The sequence below is a fragment of the Suncus etruscus genome, chromosome 8 (assembly GCF_024139225.1).
Source record: "Suncus etruscus isolate mSunEtr1 chromosome 8, mSunEtr1.pri.cur, whole genome shotgun sequence".
Taxonomy (NCBI): Eukaryota; Metazoa; Chordata; class Mammalia; order Eulipotyphla; family Soricidae; genus Suncus; species Suncus etruscus.
The window spans coordinates 1,506,868-1,524,227 of NC_064855.1; the positions used below are offsets into that span (position 1 = coordinate 1,506,868).

General features: G+C 57.9%; 1 protein-coding gene across 1 annotated transcript; it reads right to left on the bottom strand.

Annotated features, from left to right (window-relative positions):
- Positions 1 to 4,961: 4,961 nt before the first annotated feature.
- On the bottom strand, positions 4,962 to 16,027 carry LOC126015496 (proton-coupled amino acid transporter 1-like). Its single transcript, XM_049778031.1, has 11 exons — positions 15,997 to 16,027; positions 12,072 to 12,219; positions 11,605 to 11,695; positions 11,151 to 11,239; positions 10,958 to 11,053; positions 10,650 to 10,734; positions 10,178 to 10,399; positions 9,587 to 9,685; positions 8,892 to 9,058; positions 8,053 to 8,222; positions 4,962 to 5,471 (listed from the first exon to the last, which is right to left on the bottom strand). Exons 2-11 carry the CDS (start codon positions 12,212 to 12,214, stop codon positions 5,200 to 5,202), a joined length of 1,434 nt encoding a protein of 477 aa, XP_049633988.1. The 5' UTR covers positions 12,215 to 12,219; positions 15,997 to 16,027; the 3' UTR covers positions 4,962 to 5,199.
- Positions 16,028 to 17,360: the final 1,333 nt, after the last annotated feature.

Genomic DNA, 17,360 nt, shown 5'->3' on the forward strand with positions numbered 1-17,360 from the left:
TTCTCAATGTCACCCCATGGTGGAAAGAAGGCACATGAAAAGTTTCCTTTCATAAAATCCATACACCACCTTACATGCTGTTCACTGACACGAGACTTGATGTGATTTTCATCTCCATTGCTTAAGACTTTGTTTCTCCTCCGAATCATGTCTGATAGCATCTCTTTAATACTCCTGATACAGATGGCTGGGACTTTGTACTCTGCAGCTATAGGCTCATTGAGGGTTGCAGTGGAGGGAGAGATGCTATAGCCTGTGTCAATTCTCCACTGAATTGCTGCCTTCTGATAATCCACAAGCTGTTCAGGCTTAGGCATCTGTTTCATTAAAGTTGAGTAATCTTCATCCCAGGATCTAACAATAGAACTGTTCTTGTTAAGCATGAACCAATCAAGTCCCCTCTTTACCATACCAGTAGAACAGTTCCAGATACATTCTGGCAGTGGTGCTGCATAACGTGTCCCAGCAATCAATGCTTCACTATAGATGGCATCTTTCTCTCCTTCGGTACCAGCATCTGCCATCCTCCTAAGGTAGTCGTCCAGCCTGGGTATAACATGGGTGAGGGAGCAAGAGTTCGTATACTCACTGTTAACTGGGATGAGCTTTCCAAACTCTTTGAGGTACATCTCCAGTTCATCCTTGGTTTCCACTTTGATTTTGTTCTCCATTGTACTTGTCACTTCGTGCGGCAAGTCTGTCTTTGAGAGCCATTCAAATGCCACTTTATCCGGGGGCCAAAGGGTTTTTCTCCCTAGCAATTAGGGGACGGGCTACAGAGCAGGATTGAAACTTTAACCAATCAAAGGCATACACATACATTCAAAGCACCAATGGTAAGAACTTATCCAAATAAGGGTTACAGATATCCTATGGGCAACCAGGGGTGATGGCCGAACGATAAGGAGGAAGTTGGGGGACGGGGGATGGGAAAAGGCAAACAACTAAAAATGCCAGGCATTTATATTTGCGTCAGTCAGCAAGAAAGGAGAATTAACTTTTAAGCAGAGCTATTTAAAAGGAAGAAACACATGTTTACATAAATCCTCAAGCTAACTTTAAAGGTCATATGAGTGAGAGATGCACCAAAAGAGGGTCCCAGGGTGAAAAACAGGCAGGACCCGCGGTTTAGCAAGATCCTGTTTCAAAGGTTATTTTTGCTGCAGCGTTTCCTGTCGGCTCAGGCTAATGCAAACTTTGAGGCCAGCAGATCTTGGCTGACAGTGTTGCAGAGAAGGGTTTAGAGAAATTCAGCTCACAGGCAAATATACATGGTGGGTGCTTGGTCACCCACAGACACATGCTCCACAAATGCGCACAAGTCACATTTGCACACGTTAGGACACAAGGCACACGCAGGCACACACCCTAGCACAAAGGGACACGCACCCCATGGACACGCAAAGCTCCCATACGGGCACCCATGGGCCACCGGCTCTCGGAGGAGCTCCCCAGCTATGGGTCCTCCCTGGAGCTGTGAGGAATGCCGTCTGTTCTGCAGACAGAGGCACAGATGGGGTCTGTTCGCAGCCAGGGCTGCAGCCTGGTGAGGGGATCCCAGTCTCCTGCCCTGTGCCCAAGACTTCCCTGCCCACACCCTTCTCATCATCTCCCCCAGCCTGCAGACGAGCGGTGACAGCACAGGTGCCCCTACGGGCTGCGCTGCAGGCTCTGTGCACACTTCCGGGCGTCACCCAAGGGCTACCTGGAGGTGGCGGCTCCAGAGTGGGTAATGCCTGAGGCAAACGGAACAGGGCAAGCCGGGGCCAGCCCAGCCCAGCAGCCCGGGAGCAGATCGGGAAACCACGAAAGCCAGTCTAGGAGGACCTGCTTGGACAGCGGTGGGCAGGGGGCGACGGGGAGGGAGGCAGCCATGGTCGGCGTCACGAATGACCCGTCACCGTGGGACGCCTATCACTGTATGTGTCTCAGTTACTGTATAACCTACATTGTTGTATCTTCCCCTTCACTGTATGATCCCACAGTAGTTTCCAGGTCACCCCAAGCTGCCCAATAGGGGTGTCCCTGTCTGTGGAGGTTGGAACATCCGGGCCCACATGTCTGAGCAGATACCCTGCCTGTGCCTGCTGGGAACAGACCTAGCTTCCCCAGCCCCTCTACACCATGGGACAAGGACCCTGGCTTGGAGGACAGGTGGGCCGCAGGATTTGTGCTCATCCAGCCCAATCCTGGTGTTTAGGGGCTTGAGGTTTGGGGATGGCAACTCCTGCCGTGAACCTCTAGAGGGCAGCACGTCACCCCAGCACTGCCATGTGTCGTGTCCGCCACTCCCCCCCCCCACCCCCCCCCCACCCCCCCCCCCCGCAGCCTGTCTACAGGGACCAGCCTACAAGGTTCCAGATCTACCCACAGCCCAGCCTGACCCGACAGGGAGGCAGAATCCACAAGTTCCTGGCGCTTCCCTGCGATGGGGCATCCAGTGCAACCCCAGACCCGCTGCTTCCAAACCTCACTGACCTGTCTCTCCACCCGCCCCCTTTGGAAAAACAAGTAGACAGGTGGCTTTGGAGGACCACTGTCCATGGGGGGCTGCGGGTGAGAGCTGGCAGTGGTAGGGGAGTGAGCCGCGAGTGCTCAGGTCTCCGCAACATGGGCCGATGATGTCCTCCATCAACTCAGAGGAGCAGCCTGTCCCCTGGGAGCCGACCCCTGGGCTCCGTCTGCACGGTTGGTCTGCCTTCCCTCACGTGGGAACTCAAGAGGGTTCTGGAGTGCAGCCAGGCCTATCCGTGTTCCCTCCTTGGGGATGCGGGTGGGCCCTGGCTCTCCGAGCCTCACCCGCCTTGCTGTGAATCACCAGGAATGCCAGGACCCTGCAGGATGGCAGGAGCCTGTGTGAGTGACTGGCAGCTCTCGGGGCTGCTGGGTACAGCAGCGGCCAACTGCCCACAGGACTCCCGGAGACCTGGCTCATCTGTGCAGTACTCTGCACACAAGTGTGCACCTGTCAGCCCTAATGTGGACACCTTTGCATGTCAGCCCTAATGTAGACACGCTTGCATGTCAGCACTTTTGCAGTTCCATACTATACATGTGTCCTGCACATGGCATACATACATATGCATGTAGACATAGACAGCAGAGCATATGTCACCCAAACACATATGCTTACCTGCCAGGTGTGTCCCCTGAACACATACAGACATAGGCCATATTGTGTACATGCATCTTGTGTGTACATGCATGTGATACCATGTCCTATGTCACAAGATTGCTGGCGTGTCTTGGCATGCATGTGTGAAAACACCTGTATCACACGCATGCAGCAAGAACACAGTGATGTTGCATGATCACACAATGCCATGCATGTTCCTGTCATGTGTGTGTGCACACATAGCGACTGTGTGTGTATTTACTTGCATATACACACATATGCTGTGCCATGTGTGTAGCCACAAGGGCAGACACATACACAGCCTGCATGCCGCAGTGTGCAGCATCAGCCGGATTCGGGTGAATCTGTCTGTATCTTTGTGTCTGTTTTTGTGTCCATGTCTGTCTGTGTCTGTGTTTCCCAGGGAGGAGCTGCTAGGGGCCTCTCGCACTACTGCTGCCTCTTGGGCTCCGCGAAGGGCTGTCTTCGAATACCATGCGTTTGGGGTTCTGGATGCTGTGCGTGACTCCCCAGTGACTTCCCGCACATGTGGCCTGTGTGGGAGCTTGACGGGCAGAAAGCTGGGCTAGGGCCCATGAGGGATTGGGAACCCTGTTATTTCCCAACCCAGAGGCTGCTGGCTCTGTGAGGTTGTGGGGATCCCCCAGGCCAGGGCCCACACGTCTAGCTGCAGATCTGATCTGGTACTCTGAGTCCTGAATCCCAGGGCTCCCCAGTGACAGGACAAGGGTACAGAGATGGCAGTCACTAGAGAGAGAGAGACAGAGAGCCAACCTTGAGCTGCCCTGGCTGATCCCTCACGTGTATGCCCTCGACATCTCTCCTCACAGGGCCACCAGGTAGGTGAAAGAAAGCCCCGACCCAGGCCTGCTGTGCTGCTGCCCAGAGGGGTTTCAGGTGCACAGTGCTTGGGTCAGCAGGGACAGTGGGGACAGCGAGCAGCAGACAGCGGGCACAGCAGCGGGCATGGCTGCTCCATGGCCCCTCCCTGGCCCACTCCTGCCCTCCACAGCCTCTCCGGCAGCCTATGGGGTTGTGGCCAGGACCTCCTCAGCAGGTCCTCCACGCCAGGTCAGCCTACAGCAACCCGGTCCCTCTCAGTGCTCCGTCAGAAGCATCCACTTGACCTCAGGCCAGGCGGCCTCAATCCACCAACGGCCTTTATTAAAAGGGAGGCAGACATGGGCTTCGCGCCCCCACCAAAGCGAAGAGGGGATGCAAACCCATCATACAGCACCATGGGCAATGCCCTGAAGGACCCTACCCCGCCATAGACTGGACATGCAGGGCCTGCTCAGCACAGGTGGCTGCTTGTCACCATCCGGCCCCCAGCTCCAAGGTCACGTATGGGGTCCAAGGGTGCCCCATGAAATATGGCGAAGGATGGAACCAGTGTGAGTACATGGTCCCGTACATGTACATGGTGTGGGGCCATGTACACCTTGAAGGGCCCCTGGACACATGGGGGAGGGGAAGAAGAAAGGGTGGGTAGGGGATGCCTGGGAGAGTGGGTTCTGCAGGAAGGAACAGGCATGCCACAGCACTCTCCCATACCTATGCTGGGAAACAAAAACGTGTGTGCTCAGCGGAGGGTAATGGTGGCACCCAGGGACCTGCAGCCTCCTGGGGACTGCCCAGGATCTGAAGCCATCCCCAGCACTCCCACTATCCCGACACAAGTGAGGAAGGGCCTGGTGGCACTGTCCTGCTATGGTCCCCACTCACAGAGGGCCTCGTGTCCGCTCCCCACAGTAGCCAGGCACCCAACACCTCACCAATGAGCAGCCCTCTGGGGCCCAGGCTGACAAGACATGACCAGAGACGCTCTGAAAGCCAAGTCCCATTCTTCAGGAATGCGATGGGCTGCCAGCAGCACAGTCTTGAGCCCGGAAGGGTTGGCGGCCGGCGCCATGCCCCCCCCCCACCAGCCTGGCCTCGGAAGTCCAAGAGTGGGCCCCCCCTCAGCACCCCAGCACGAGGGCTGGCAGGAAAGGCCCCGGGAAGTGAGAGCACGATGGAGCCGCTACGAATAGCCCATCATGGCCTCTGCCTTCCGCTCCCAGCTATGCAGAGGCACGGAGGGGGTGCGCAAGGAGGGAGTCATGACCAGGGAACAAGAGCTCGTTCAGTGCCTGGTAGGTGCCCGCCACGAAGCCCAGGAAGCCCAGGAGGCTGATGAGGGCGTCCTTGGCAATGGTGAGGGGGCTCAGACCCTCCGAGGAGAAGGTGGCAATCTCCAGCAGCGGCGGGATGATGAGCGCCAGGGCGCTGCTGCTCACGGAGCCCACCAGGGCCAACACCAGGTCCAGGCGGGGGATGAGGATGGCCAGGACGCCTGCAGGAGAGAGGACACGCCAGTGGGGCTGCAATCCTCCCCCACCAAAGCAGGAGCCAGCCCGCAGCAAGACTGCCCTGTGGCCACACACTAAAAGGCTGCGCACACACACGAATACATGAATCCTGTGTGCGCACACACAGACACACAAAAACACATGTGCACAAATGCTGCACACAATGAATACAAAATGCATGAATGCTACACACAACAAATATGTGAATGCTGCACACACTGAAACACAAATGCATGGATGCTGCACACACAGAAACACAAAACACAAATGCATGGATGCTGCACACACATGCAGACCTGCTCCAGCTGCCTGCTTCCAGCTTCCAGCAACAAGGAACTGAAGCAGAGTTGCAAGGGGAAGGACCAAGTGTCAGGAAAGTGCCCAGTGTCAGGGGAGGAAGTGCAGAGTGTCGGGAGGAAATGCCAGTTCCGGGAAGTGCCGGGTACTGGCTGAGCACTGGGGGTCTTGGGTGGTGTCAGAATGTGCCCAAACAGGTCAGGGCTTGCCCAGAGGACCCAGAGTGTGGCTAGACGTCAGGCCTCGGGGCAGAGCAGCCAGTGCTGGTGTGGATGCCTCATGCTCGGACACTTCACGGCTGTGTCCAGCCATCCACCCCTGAGGCTCGAGGACCAACCGGGGGAAGCATGTGGCAGGAAGTGGACGTGACCAGGACATATGTCCCCTGGGGCTGGATGGCCCCTGAGTTTCACTGAGAACACCTCTCCCCTAACTACACACAGGATGGACCCGGAGCCCACCAGAGCTTGGAAGTGCTCAGGGTCTCGTTGGTGTGTGCTGTGCACAGCCTTACAGCAATGTCTGCCATCCCCAGCACCACAGTGATGTGATGCCTGGCAGTGTCACAGCAAGGGGGTGGGGTGGGGATGGCTGCAGGGCATGCCTGTGGCAACAAACGAGCCCTGCTGGAAGTCCACTATCAGGACGGGAGGGAAGAGAGAAAGCGGGGGAAAAGAGGAGAAAAAGGGGAACGTCACTGAGCAGGCAGCGGCACTAAGGAGTGACAGTGACAGACGCAGACCCACAAGCCCGGCTTCCAGGGGAGGAGAGCGTTGCCCAAAGTCACAGCTCAGGATGGGAGAGGCTGGGAGGAGGGAATGTGGGGAAGAGATGGGAGGTGGGGGCGGGGGAGAGGCTGCGGCAGGGGCAGAAGCAGGAGCACAGCTGACCTGCTCAGCAGCAGAGCTCATGATGGGTCCCCAACTCTGAACCCCAGAGCCAGGTCAGAGGTCACCCACACAAGAGGTCAAAGGCACAGAGGCAGAGCGGTAGGGCAAGCAGCAAAGGTCACATTCTGCCCCTTGGGGTTTGCCTGGGGTGGGGAGCCTTGGGCGGAAGGAACAGGCCTGACCCCTAAGGTCACCCAGATGGAGGTCACAGCGGACACACCGATTTGCCCTCCAGGCTCCACAAGAGATCCCAGGGGCACCAACCACTGAACTTTCTTCATACCCAAGTTGATGAGAAAGAGCTGAAGCATGAACTTGGCTGGCACAGTTCTAGACTGTTCCAATGCCTCTCTGGTAGATTCTAGACTATATCCCCTGGAAGGCCCCTCTGGGCAGGCTGTAGATTGCTTTACCCTAGAACAACCCTGGGGGTTGTTCTAGAGTCTAGACTGTTCCTGAGAAATCTCTCTGGGGTTCTTGACTATCCTCTGGTCTCTGGGGAGGTCCAAGGCTGTTCTTGGGAGGCTCCTCTGAATTCAAGAATGCTCTGAGCTTCCTCTGTTGGCACGTGTCTTGCTCAGAACGTGCCCTCATCATCCCCTCTAGCTCCTTCATCGCACTCTGTCCTCTGTCCTGCCTGCGGTACTCTGACCGAGAACATTCATAATGGCCTCATCTTTTCCACAGCTGCCACAGCACTGAGGTTTCCCAAGAGCTTCAGGGCACTCGACGCCTTATTCCTCGTCCTGAGCAGCTACTTAAAAAGCAGCCCCGAGGGCCCTGAGCAATAGCACAACACAGAGGGCATTTGCCTTACACGGGGCCTACCCAGGGTCGATCTCCGGCATCCCATAGGGTCCCCCAAGCCTGCAAGGAATGATTTCTCAGCACAGAGCCAGGAGTGACCCCTGAGCAGCTCCAGGTGTAGCCTTCCACCCCAAAACCATGCAGCCCTGAGGAGGTCTTGGACCAGGTTTCCCTCAGAGAGCACAACCGGCCATCTGAACGCAGAACCGAAGGGCAGGCACTGCCGCGACTCATGCCCACTCAGCACAGTCCCTGAAAGCAAACCACGTCTGCCAAGCCTGGGCTGGGAGGAGCCCACCCCCATCCGGGAGGCGAGCAAGCAGGGCTCAGGGGAGCACCAAGGATGGAAGTCGACACAGCTGAAGGCCCTGCCAGAAAGAAGTACCGGAGGGAAGGAGCCGCGGCTCCCCCATGCGCCTGCCATCTGGGTACAAGGAAACAGCACCAGGCGGCTTCTTTCCAATAGTGCGGCGCTCAGCCCCGTGCCCACGCTGCTGGGCCCAGTGCTGCCGGCAGTGCCGGGGGACCCTGCTGAGCAGACCCTCCCTGGGACGCGGCCACGGCTACTCACAGGTGAGGCACACGAGCGCCGAGCGCACCAGCAGGTCCACGGTCAGCTCACAGCCCTCGGGCACGCGGGCCACGAAGAAGGGGATGATGATCTGGGCCGGGACGTAGAACTGCAGCGCGAAGGTGAAGAAGATGCCCAGGCAGTAGAGCAGCTTGACTGCCTGGTAGAGCCTGCATGGGCACGGCCGGGACGTGAGCTCACCCCCGATGCACACGGCCTGACTTGCCTCCCACGCAGAGCCCGTGCGTACGAGACGTGGGTCTCCTGTCTTTGCAAGTGGCCTGTCTGCCCACGTGGTCTTTTCAAGCTTTAGGGGTGCAGGGCTGATTCCCAGCAGGGTTCAGGGGACCCTCTGGGGTGCGAGGAGCGAACCTGGGTCTATGGTGCACCAGGCCAGTGCCCTCCCTTCTGTGCTATCTTCTGCCAGTTCACATGACCAGTCTCATGAGGCCTCACACTCTGCCTGGCCTCACGTGCTTGACCTGAGGAGCACGAGCATGGGGAGGAGAACTGGCATGGAAGGGGAGTACCAGCGGAGAGGGAGCACTAGCATGGAGGTGGAGCCCGCACGGGGACCAAAGGAACCAGGAACACCCCCACCCTGGCTCCATAAGCATCAGAGGCACCAAAGACCAATGGCACTCTACAGGGACAGTTCGGGGGTCTGAGCCCTCTTGGTCCCAGGAAGCCATAGGAACAGGGAGCATAGCTTCTGCCCAGAGTGTCAGGCACTTCGAATGGACGCGCCAAAGACACCTGCTCAACAGGGCTAAGGAAGGTCAGCGGGACGGGGACAGGGACAGGGCAGGAGGACACAGAGTGGGCGCCAGTTCACGCACCAACAGGTGGGCAGGTTGAGTGTGATGCTGGTCCCCACATCTGGCCCGAACTGCAGGTAGCCCAGGCAGCCGAGGCTGATGTAGAGAGCGGTGACGAGGCTCATGCCCACGTACAGCAGCAGCGGGAACCGCCACGGCTCCTTCATCTTGTTCTCCAGGGGCAGCACCTGTGGGCAGAGGGCACCCAGCATTCGGCACCAAGCATCCTGGATCCAGCACCGATTTTTTTTATCACATCCTGTGCTGCTCAGGGGTTCCTCCTGGTTCTGTGCTCAGATATTCACTCCTAGCAGTGAACATATGGAACCATATAGGATGCCGGGGATTGAACCTGGGTCTGCTGCCGTGCAAAGCAAAAGCCCTACTTGCTGTGCTATCACTGCAGTGCCAAGCACCCTGAACTCAACACTTTGCACCCAGCACCAGGTAACCAGAGCTCAACATCCTGTGCCCAGCCCCACCTGGTGTCCAACATAGGCCGTGGGGAGTGGAGAATGGACTCTGAGGCAGCTGAATCCTCATGCCCAGGAGACATAGCCCAGCAATCGAAGAAGCCCCAAATGTGGCAACTGTGCCACCCACTCCCTAGGCACAACACTCCCTAGAGACCCTTCAGTCCAGGGAACCCCACGACCCCCTCACGATCTCCCACTAGATGTCTCCACAGCCTCCTCAGCACCCCAAGGTTTGCTCACCACCCCGATGCCTTCGAAGGCGAAGATGGCTTGGCCAAAGAAGAGGGGATATGTCCGCCACGAGGCCATGAGGGGCAGGGCGTGGGGGTCCGGGATCCTCTGTGGGGAGAGAACAGATGAGCTGGCACACTGGCCTGGCACAGAGCAAGGTTGGGCTGGAGCCCTGACAACCTGCCACTACATGTCTCTGAAGCTTGTTCAAACCCAACTGTCTACAGCCATCCTAGGAGAGAGGTCAGCCCCAATGTCCATCCTCAGTACAGGGCCCTTAGAGGAGGGTGGGACAGGACAGAGAGCAGAGCCTGGGGGCTGCCAGAAGGGCAGGAGGGGACAGGAGGGGGTGTATGTGGCAGGGTCTGGAGGGTGAGATGGTCAGGGGACAGGAGGGTCAGAGCCAGGGGCTGGGGGCTGAAGAGGGGGGTCATGGTCCTTCAGGGACCAGCTCTTGAGGCTCCATCAGCAGCAGGTGTGACGTGCCAGTGACTTAGGGCAGCCAGAGACGAGGCAGAAACCAGGACACCAGGGGCATGATTAGGGCAAGGGGGTGGCGTGGCAGGGACCTGGGCAGGGGGCGGGTGGGGCTGAGCGCACCTGTACCAGCAGCTGGAAGATGAGCACCAGGCTGACGAGCATGCTGACGTTGGCCACCGTGGACAGCACGGCCAGCACGTGCAGGCTCCGCACGAAGACCAGCAGCACCAGGAAGGGCAGCAGGAGCAGCATGTAGAGACGCACGTCCATGGTGGACTGGGGCAGCACTAGTGTGGCATTGGTATGGCAGTCGCTGCTGGTGGCGTTGGCCACCCCTACCACCTGTGAGATCGGGGAGGAAGAAGTGGGCTTTGGGGACCCTCCCCTGCGGCCGGGCAGGCAGCAGGACCCTCCAAACCGTTCACACCAAGTCTTCAGGTGGGTCAGAGCCAGACCAGCGTCCAGCACCGGCCCTTTCCTATCCTTCCCACAGGCCACCCCGTCAGGAGACCCAGCGTGTCGCAGCCCAGCCCAGCCCACCAGGCCCAGCCCAGCATGGCTCAGACTACCAGTGCCGGCTCACAAGACCCACCTGCCTAACATTGTCAGCCAAGAAGACAAAGTAGGCAGAGCAGAAGCCGAGCTGGGTGACAATGAGGAAGAAATCCACCATGTACCTGCAGGACAGGCAAGGACAGAACACCATGAAGATGGGGAGTCCGAGACAAGCTGGGGTGCCCTACAGGTCTGCATAGAACCCGGACAGCAAGAGGCAGGGCAGATCTGCCACCCAAGTCACCCCTGAGTCCCATTCACACTTTGGGCCCATCCCAGTCCCTTCCACTTCAGGCCTGGCCCACCCCGGGGTTCCCCATCACAGGCCTCACCCGGTACCCTCACCTGCCCCAGCGGGCGTAGTTCTGAAGCCAGGGGCTGGAGCAGGATTCCAAGCCATACATGACCGCATCTCCATAGTCCACGAAGGGCTTGTTAAGCCTGCGAGGAAAGAGGGGGCCATGAGCCGGGCAGCGCTGTGCTCTGTCAGGGCTGGGAGGGCGCTGGGAAAGGCAGGACGGGACGGGACGGGACTCACCTGCCACATAAGTGGTGGGCACACTTGACCAGGAGCCCCATGCAGTGCACGGCCACCATGCCCATCACCAGCAGGCTGAGGGGGCCCATCTGGGGGTGCAGAGGACACCAGGGTTAAGGGCTATCTGCTGCCCAGCTTGTGGACAAACAAGGAGTAGGCAGGGGAGGTTTCTTCTCAGAGCCAGGATGCTCTGTGTAAGGGCTCGCAGGTGCACATATACAGGACAGGCATGTACAAACAGGCACATGCTGATGCACACACACACGGGTTTACATGCACAAACACACACACACAACCAGGCAGATGCACACATAGAGGCAGATAGGCACACACATGTGTGTATAGACAGTCATACATACAGACAAGCACATATACAAGCAAAACACACGTACAGGCCCACAGGCACACACGTGCAGGCTTGCACTGGCGCAGCACAGTGCTGGCACCAGCTCACCAGCAGGCCGGCGTTCTTCACGGCCAATGGCAGCCCCAGGAGGCCCGTACCGATGTTCCCCTTCAGCAGGTGGACCAGCGTCTGGAACCATCTGCAGAGACAAAGGGAGACGGAGGAAGGGCAGAGGTTTTGGCGAGGACAGCACCAGCCTCGGTCCCAGGCTCTAGCAGAACCAGACTTCTCCCCGATGTCCAGTGCAGGCTGGCTCTCCCCCAGGGCCCCTCTGCGTGGCCTGTGCAGGCTGCCTGCTCCCCGTGCTGCCAGGAGGTCCTGCATCGGGGCGCTGGCACTCACAGGGTAAGCAGCGGGAGGGAGGCAGGATGAGTTGGGGCCAGGCAGAGACATGGCCCAGAGGGGCTGCACTGTCGGCAGAAGCGAGACGCAATTCTACGCCACTGCGAGAGTGATCCAAGGCTCTGGTGGGAACCCCAGGTGCCCCGGGAGAGAGCACAGGCCAGGTCACTCACGTAGTGCCCTGGCTCTCTCCGAGGCGCTGGTAGGAGCCGAGCGAGGCGGCGCCATGCAGCTCTTCCGACGGGGTCTCCATGGGGCTGGCATCTGTCGAGCTGTAGTCTTGGTAGTCATCCCGGCGAAGGCGCTGATGGGACATGGTGGCTGCGGGGACAGGGTTCGGGGGAACTGCTGGGTCAACCGCAGAGCACAGAGGGGCTGGAGTCGAGAGGGCCCCTATGCAGGCATCTGGCACAGGAGCGGAAGAGCCCCTGGTTGCCCAGCCCCACCCAGGAACTTAGGGGGTAGGGGGTGCAGGCAGGCAGGCGGTGACCTTGATGTTCCCAGGGGCCACTGCTCCTAGCACAGCTTAGAGGCAGTCAGTATTTTTGGAGGGTAGCGCTCAGGCTTCGGGCACACCTGACCAGTAGTCTGGCTCTGCACTCAGAAATCGCTCCTAGCAGGCTCGGGGGACCATACGAAATGCCAAGAATCGGACCTGGGTCCATCCTGGGTCGGCTGCATGCAAGGCAAATGCCCTACGGTTGTGCTCTCTCTCCAGCCCTAATCACCTTTTTTGGAGGGTTCACATCTGGCAGTGCTCGGGAGTTATTTCTGGCTCTGCACACAGGAATCACTCCTGGAGGGCTCAGGAGACCATAAGGGATGCTGAAGATCGAAACCAGGTCGGCCATATGCGCACTAAGCACCCTTCCCATTACACTATCATTCTGGTCCAATTCACCCTTTTGTAGTTTGCTTTGGGGCCACACCAGGCTGTGCTCAGGGCTTACTCCTAGCTCTGCTCTTAGAATCACTCCTGTGGGGGCTTGGAGGACCATATGGGATGCCAGAGATCGAACCAGGGCCAGCTATGCGCAAGGCAAGCCTCCTCCCGGCTGTACTATTGCTTCGGCCCCAGGGCAAAACACCACTACTGTCCTAGAACCCAATCACCAACAACAACATCAGCCGCCACCATGCCTGTCCCCCACAGACCCGCTCCCCAATCAGATATCCCAACCCCCAGCCATAGACCCGCCCCCATCCCCACAGCCCTCGCTGACATGGTATGACTGCCCAGGTCAGGCTGATAGGACATTAAGATCTGCCCCCATTACGGGTTCTCACTTGTCACTAGGTGGAGACAGGGGTACACGGGGGCTCCCTGGCTCCTCTCACTGGGGTTGCTTTGGATGGGAAGAACAGCATGGGGGTTCCTAAGTCAGGAGACCCCAAGTCACCATGCTGGTGAGAAACTGCTGGAGGAGCCACATTCACACTGGGGAAGAAGCAGACCCTGTCCTGACATCACGGTGGGGGGTTCAGCACATATATGGGGGGGAGGAAAACAGAGGAAGGGAAAGAGGGAAGAGGGAGGACGGTGAGAAAGTAAGAGAGGAAAGGGAAGAGGAAGGGAGCTAGAAGAGGAAGGAGAGGGAGGGGGAGAGAGGGAAAAAGGAGAGAAGGGAGAGAGAGATAGGCTAAAGGTCAGGGGGAGGGAAGACAGGAGGAGGAGGAGGAGGAGGAGGTGGGTGGGAGTGGGAGGGAGACAGAGGGGCAGGGGACAGCAGGTTGGGAGCAGCCAGCAGAAACATCTTAAGAGTGAGAAGCTTCAGAGAGGTGGGCCTTGTGGCTGCAGCCAGCAGGGGACCAAATGGACGAGTGTCCTTGGGAGGGAGGGTCCCAAGAGCCTAGAGCCTGGCAGGGACAGCCCTGAGGCTGATGCAGTCACAGGATACACACACCACACCATCAGAGAACCACTGACAGACACTGCACTACGACCTCTGCTGACCAACATCCATCCACTGCAGACCCACACTGACAGGTGGCCACTGCACCCCGTTATTTGCTGATGCCCACGATGGCACTGTCCCCACTGACAGGTCCCCTGTACTGACCCCGCGGTGAGATGGTCTAAGACTCAGCACCTTGTACCTGTGGAGCCCAAGAGCCATCTACCAAGCCCACAGCACCCCAGAGCTGGCACCACAGACCACCACAATCCAATAGTCGAATCAGATGTGGGTGCAGCAGGCTCAGGCATGATGGATCAGATTCCAGCACACACACCCCAGAGTCAGCCCTCTTGGGTCTACTGCCCACTACAATGTCCCTCTATACCCACAGCTCCAAAATAAAAGATGGTGAAAAGTCAGTGGGACCCATACCAGAAACCTGAAGGGCAGATGTAGGGTCTTCATGGGTACAGGGGTAGGGGGAGCTCAGAAACCTCACATCACAAACCCTGCCATGGCAACGAAGGATAGCAGCCTCCACCAGCAGCTGAACAGAGCCTGGGATTTGGAGTGGCCTCTACCTAGGGTTTGGAGTGCGAAGGGACAGTAAGAATTGCAGCCTCCCCAGGTTTGGAGGACAGTCCTGAGATCCACACTAGGAACCCAAGCTGAACTCACACATCAGGCCTGATCTGGCCAGAAATTGGGGTTCCCCACTTATAGGAGGGGAGCGGAACTAAGCCTGAGGGTGCTGCAGAGGGTGCCCCTAGAACCTCACAAGTCCCCAGTGCCCCACAAACCCCCAGCACCCCACAAACCTCTAGCCCTTCCAGCCCCCACATCCCCCTTTCTTCCTAAAAAGAAAACAGGAAAGGACAGAGTAATGAGTGACTTCTGAGCACAGAGCCAGGAGCAACCCCTGAGCAAAAATTTAAAGAATGGAAAAAGAAATGGAAGAGCTAGAAGAGGAAAAAACAAGCCCTGCCACTCTGCCAGAGTCCACGAGGGAGGGATGACACTTCCTGGCAAGGACAGGGGGACAGACACTCCGGGGCAGGGACAGTGAGAGGGACAACTAACTCCCAGGCAGAGATAGACATGGAAGGTTCCCACAGGCACCAACATCCCAGTATGTGGGCAGCCAGGCCAGGCCAGGCATCAACTGACAGAGAAGCGGGGCACTCAGCAACCAGGCCTGGCCATCACTCCCAACCCTGGGCCCATGCAGAGAAGCCAACTGGGGCCATCATTTCCAGGATGAGAAAAATCTATGTCCACTACTCTATGCTCAGTGCTCTGGGTGTCCCCAAACCCCTTCTTGTGGCCCTTCCAGTGGGCCCCACTGGCCCTGTGGTAACCCCAGGCGAGCATCAACATGGCCTGGTCAGGGGAGCCCCTATTCGTAGAGTCAGAGCTGGGAAGAAAAGCTCTAAGGCTTTTCCAAGCCCCCCAAATGGCCAACCTCCCAATGGTCAGCTCCCTGGAGGCCAGCAGGGGTTGGGGGACCAACTTGGGGGAAGATGGGGTCGATGTCCAAGGCGGCTCTGAAGGTCTGCAGGGCCCCTGAGGCCACTGGGCATGGGGTCAAGGGTCCTGTGGAGCCTGGCAGAGTCCCATGACTGCACGCCCAGACCCCAGGCTGAGAAAATCTAGGTCCACTGCTCTATGTTCACTGATCCGGGTGTCCCCAAAACCCTTCTTGTGGCCCTTCCAGTGGGTCCCACTGGCTCTGGGGCAACCCCAGACGAGCATCGACATGTTCTGGGCAGGGGATCCCCTATTCCTAAAGAGGGCCAGAGCTGAGAAGAAACGCTCTAAGGTATTTCCAAGCCCCCCAAATGGCCAACCTCCCAATGGTCAGCTCCCTGGAGGCCGGCAGGGGTTGGGGACCAACTTGGGGGAAGATGGGGTCGCTGTCCAGGGTGGCTCTGAAGGGTCTGGAGGGCCCCTGAGGCCGCTGGGCACGAGGTCAAGGGTCCCAGGCCTGCACCTCCAAAACCCGGGGTGCAGCACGCCTGCAGGGGGCTGCAGCCCACTTGATGCAAGGCCCGACCCAGCACCCAGGCCCTGCCAGGAGCACTTTGCAAAGGAAAGAGCCACGATCGGAACCCACGCCCTGCCAGGCCTCGGGGGAACTAAGGACGGGAGCTCCCCGAGTCTCCCCGGGGTCCTGGGCTGCGGCCCCCGCGCGCGCACTCACCCGCCGGGGCTCCGGGACCACGACCAAGGCGCTTCCGGCCTGCCCGTCACGTGACGCGCACCAGGACGCAGTCACGTGATCCCGTTCCCGGGTCTGCGGCGGCCTCTGGTGGCGGGTGGCGGTAGTGCGCCTCCGTCCCGGGCCTTTTCTTTTTTGTTGTTGTTGTTGTTAGTTTGTTTTGGGGCCACACCCGGCGGTGCTCAGGGGTTACTCCTGGCTGTCTGCTCAGAAATAGCTCGTGGCAGGCACGGGGGACCATGTGGGACGCCGGGATTCGAACCAACCACCTTAGGTCCTGGATCGGCTGCTTGCAAGGCAAACGCCGCTGTGCTATCTCTCCGGTCGGGCCTTTTTTGGGGGTCCAGGAGGCAGCGCCCTGACTCACTGTAGGATGGGAGCAAGGCTGTGTTGGAAGGGATGGGTGCAAGCGGGAAAGGCTGCTCTGCACCCAGAGTTTCTTTGTAACATTCTCTACCTGGTATTAAGAAATTAAATGGGGGGCCCGGAGAGATAGCACAGCGGCATTTGCCTCGCAAGCAGCCGATCCAGGACCTAAGGTCGGTGGTTCGAATCCCGGTGTCCCATAGGGTCCCCCGTGCCTGCCAGGAGCTATTTCTGAGCAAACAGCCAGGAGTAATCCCTGAGCACTGCCAGGTGTGACCCAAAAAAAAAAAAAGAAAGAAATTAAATGGGGACTGGAGAGATAGCATGGAGGTAAGGCGTTTGCCTTTCATGCAGGAGGTCATCGGTTCGAATCCCAGTATCCCATATGGTCCCCCGTGCCTGCCAGGAGCAATTTCTGAGCCTGGAGCCAGGAATAACCCCTGAGCACTGCCGGGTGTGACCCAAAAACCATAAAAAAAAAAAAGAAATTAAATGGATTTAAAAAAAATGAATGAAATGAATAAAAATCCCCTAAGGGTATGAATATTGATTAATTAAACAGAATAAATGAAAGCCCTACTGGTACAATAAATTGATTTTAAAAATAAGGACCTTACATCCAGAAGGACGATGGTTTGAATCCTGGCATCCCATATGGTCCCCCGTGCCTGCCAGGGGCGATTTCTGAGCACAGAGCAAGGAGCAACCTCTGAGCGCTGGCGGGTGGGACCCAAAAACCAAAATAAATAAATAAATAAGGGCCAGAGAGATAGCATGAAAGAAGGGCATTTGCCTTGCATGCAGGACAGTGGTTCGAACTCCGATATCCCATATGGTCCCCCAAGCTTGCCAGAGGCGATTTCTGAGTGTAGATCCAGGAATAACCCCTGAGCGCTTCAGGGTGTGACCCAAAAACCAAAAAAATAAATAAATAAATAAATAAATAAATAAATAAATAAATAAATAAATAAATAAGGGCC

Excerpts from the sequence above, each read along its gene's own strand:
- LOC126015496 (XM_049778031.1), bottom strand. The coding sequence starts at position 12,214 with ATGTCCCATCAGCGCCTTCGCCGGGATGACTACCAAGACTACAGCTCG. Across the intron at positions 11,240-11,604 it reads TGAAGAACGCCGGCCTGCTG|ATGGGCCCCCTCAGCCTGCT; the intron begins GTGAGCTGGTGC and ends CTGCACCCCCAG. Across the intron at positions 5,472-8,052 it reads GGCGCTCGTGTGCCTCACCT|GCGTCCTGGCCATCCTCATC; the intron begins GTGAGTAGCCGT and ends TCTCTCCTGCAG.